The sequence below is a fragment of the Alexandromys fortis genome, unplaced genomic scaffold (genome assembly GCF_014885135.2).
Source record: "Alexandromys fortis isolate MF-2015 unplaced genomic scaffold, M_Fortis_MF-2015_v1.1 scaffold_28, whole genome shotgun sequence".
Taxonomy (NCBI): Eukaryota; Metazoa; Chordata; class Mammalia; order Rodentia; family Cricetidae; genus Alexandromys; species Alexandromys fortis.
In genome coordinates this window covers 1,481,144-1,484,611 of record NW_026067901.1, presented here as the reverse complement: position 1 = coordinate 1,484,611, position 3,468 = coordinate 1,481,144, and the positions used below count along the sequence as shown (strand labels likewise).

Below are 3,468 nucleotides of genomic sequence, written 5' to 3'. Positions count from 1 at the left end.
CCCCAGCCTTCTTTACTGAGAAGGAAAATCAAGCCGGGTCATTTGAAAAGGTTGTTTATTATATACCAATATACAGTCTCTGTAATAAAAAAATCTTCCCAGTACATCGAACCACCTTATAAATGATATAAGAAAATAAAATTTTGTATATGTTTCCAAATGGGTTAAATTTGCCAGAACAAGGCACCCCAGAACAAGGTACCCAGGACAAGGTACCCAAGACAAGGTACCCAGAACAAGGTACCCAGGCCAAGGTACCCAGGACAAGGTACCCAGGACAAGGTACCCAGGCCAAGGTACCCAGGCCAAGGTACCCAGGACAAGGTACCCAGGACAAGGTACCCAAGACAAGGTACCCAGGCCAAGGTACCCAGGACAAGGTACCCAAGACAAGGTACCCAAGACAAGGTACCCAGAACAAGATACCCAGGACAAGGCACTCTGCAAATCTGCCCTGCAGCTTGTGCGAACCCGAACCCTGCAAACTGCCATGCGACAGAACGGTACTGTGGGTAGTCTTTGGCACTATCGTATTGCTCTTGAATATTTATATAATTACAAATGTGGATACTTTCAAGTTAGTCATCCGCAATGCAAAATACTCAAAATATATACAGATTTTACAGTTTTCCAACATTTTTGGATTAGCCTTTTATATTTACATTTAAATATGTTCAGACTAAACATACATACCTTTTCTACTCTCTGTCTTGGTTTATTTGTTGGGCGAACAAAAATGGAGAGACATCTTAAAGATGCTATTTGGTGATTATTTTTCCTCCCAAATCATAATAACTTAAAAATTATGATAGTTTCTAGTAATGCTCGTTTTCTATCACAAAGCACATCATTTTATAGTATGATAACTCCAGAAAGTGATACATAAAGCAAATATATGTTTTTAGGCACACTACAGAAAAACTGTTTTAGTACGACAGTATGTTCATTATCTGTATGGTACGTATATTTCATACTTGGCTTTACTGAAATGTAAAGTACACAACAAATAATTGAAAAAAATAGTAGTGAATGCCAAAACTTCTGGGCAGTGAGTAGCAACTGATCTCCATCCCATGTAAGTGTCTATGGATGTGAACAAGAACAGTCCCTCTGTTTCCATGCCATGCTAGTGCATTTATTTATAGCCACTTGACATTATATTAGTGACAGATGAATGTCAGCAAATTCCCATGTGAGCTCCAAGAAGCAGAGCCCTATTCTAGACCTGTGAAACTCAAAGACCAATGCTAGCGCTGGAAATTTTTTACAAATGAGGAGCCCCTTCCTTTGCTACCTTCCTATGGATGTTTATAGTGCTGTAAACAGTGAAGAGCATTACTGAACTACGTACAACTTTGGTTTTAATTTTTAGATGTCTCCATGGACAGATACATACACATGGATTTTGGAGCCAACTAGCTTAATTCTCTGCCCCCACCTGATAATATAAATGTTTTGACTGTGAAGAAAGAAAGCTACACATGTAAAAAATAAAAATGCAATGTACCATATGTCAACATTCTGATAACTGCAGAATGAGATTATATACACAAACCTAGAGCAAAATTACAGTTTCCTGCACTGAATGTTTATCAAATAAAAAACTGTATCAAACAATACTGGGTAGTGTGTTTCCACTTGAATTATGGTCTTCTGAAAATTATGCATGAGAATGGAAGACAAGAGGGAAAGCCTTGTTCAAGGACAAAAGTGTGACAAAAATCCCAGGAATGACATGAAAAAGCAGGGGCTGGCTCACTGGGCAGCTTAGCTAAAAGCATCATTTTGTTGTTACTTCTTTTTTTTTTTTTTTTTTGTTGTTGTTACTTCTTGATAATTAAATACCACCTCCACCTCCCGTTTAGTGAGCTGTTTTTGGCATTTACCATAAAAACCAATGGCGCTAATTCAGTGTAACAAGCAGATTGGGCAAACTACTCTTTAGTATCGTAACAAAGTACTCTAGACTGGTATCTGCCGTTCATGAACCTCACAGGGACCGTTCTCAAGATACACGCCTGTCTCCGTCAGTCAGTAGACTCGTAGTGTTGCTGCAGGATGGGAGATGGCCTTAAGTGATGATGGCTTTGCCACTGGGGCATTTTTTGCTTGATGTTGAGAATCAAATTATTTGTTAATCTGGGGCGGTGAAGTGTGGGGAGTGAGCAGAGGGGACATGGCATTATTTGCTGACCAAGATACACAGTCAAGCGGATTCTGCTTGCACATCTGCAGAACACACCTTGGGCACCACACACCGCACTAGAAGGCCTGGGTTGAAATGTGCGCCACAGCTTTTTAATGCATCATTCGCCATTCCCGACCAAACCCATCATTTTCTCTCTCACGGGTCTCAGGCAATGGAACTAGGATGTGTCCTTGGAATCTTCTTGTTGTTTTCTCTCAATGACATCCCCGTCGGGGCCACTAGGATGTCCTCTGGAGCATAACTTCAGTCATTTCCAATGGAAAGTCTTTCCTCGGGCTTAGTGGTGCTTGGGATTTGGAGGGTTGTAAATCCAGTCGATTATGATGAGCGCCATGCTTCCCATCATGAAGATGATCCCAGTCACGAGGAAGACCAAAGCCTGTGATCCAGAGGGAGCACGTTAGGGAGCAGAGACAGAGAACAGCATGGTTTGCTTTAGGACAGTGTCATGGGGTGGTAATGTGTCTTGTATATTCACAGGGACAAACGTCAAGTAGGTCAATTTAGGGCTCTTGTAGGAAAAGGAGGGGAAATGGTGAAGACAAATAGCATAAGGGTTGAGAAGAGAGGACTAGCTGATGGATTTGGTGCAGGAAAACACGGGGACCACCAAACATTAAGCGCCAGACGAAGACTGGATGATGTAGGAAATACCCATGACCTCTTGTGTGTACAACTGGTAAATCCCATGAACAAAATGAGAGCCCAGTGTAGGTTGAATATTTCTGACAAAAGTCAAAAGCCTAGGCATCTTTGTAAGTAGGGATATTGAGAACATTTATAACTTGAGAATTTTAACTGGAAGAGTTCTTACGTATACCACATGGACCAGTCTTCGAATTCTACCCGCTGGAGAGCAGCAGGTGAAGACTGTTATCAGCAGGGCCTAGGGGATGACTTTGCCCAGTTTAGAGCTGGCCAAGGTGAGCACTTCCCCCGGGCACACTGCTACAGACACCCAAGCATGGCAGAGCCCACAGAGTCCAATTTTGGGGAATGATGACAGGAGGGCTGTTCTATCAAACTGCTTTTAACTAACATCCCTGGGTGACTTTCAAGACTCCACTTGGATTTAGAAGCATTCTCTTCCAGCCTTAATAGAAGATCCTTTTAGATGGTCACCACTCAGTATGGGTAAAATATCCTTTGCAATGTATGTTTTCTTTTTTTCATTTATTTATTTATTTATTTTAATTTATTAAAGATTTCTGTCTCTTCCCCACCTCCGCCTCCCCTTTCCCTCCTCCTCCCCCAATCAA

General features: G+C 41.6%; 1 protein-coding gene across 1 annotated transcript in view; it reads right to left on the bottom strand.

Moving 5' to 3' along the window:
- Positions 1 to 594: 594 nt before the first annotated feature.
- Positions 595 to 3,468, bottom strand: part of Slc38a4 (solute carrier family 38 member 4) — a 39,551-nt gene continuing 36,677 nt past the window's right edge. Inside the window, exon 15 of the mRNA XM_050131273.1 lies at positions 595 to 2,609. Coding sequence (XP_049987230.1) covers positions 2,487 to 2,609 — 123 coding nt within the window. The 3' untranslated portion in view covers positions 595 to 2,486. The remainder of the gene's footprint in view (positions 2,610 to 3,468) is intronic.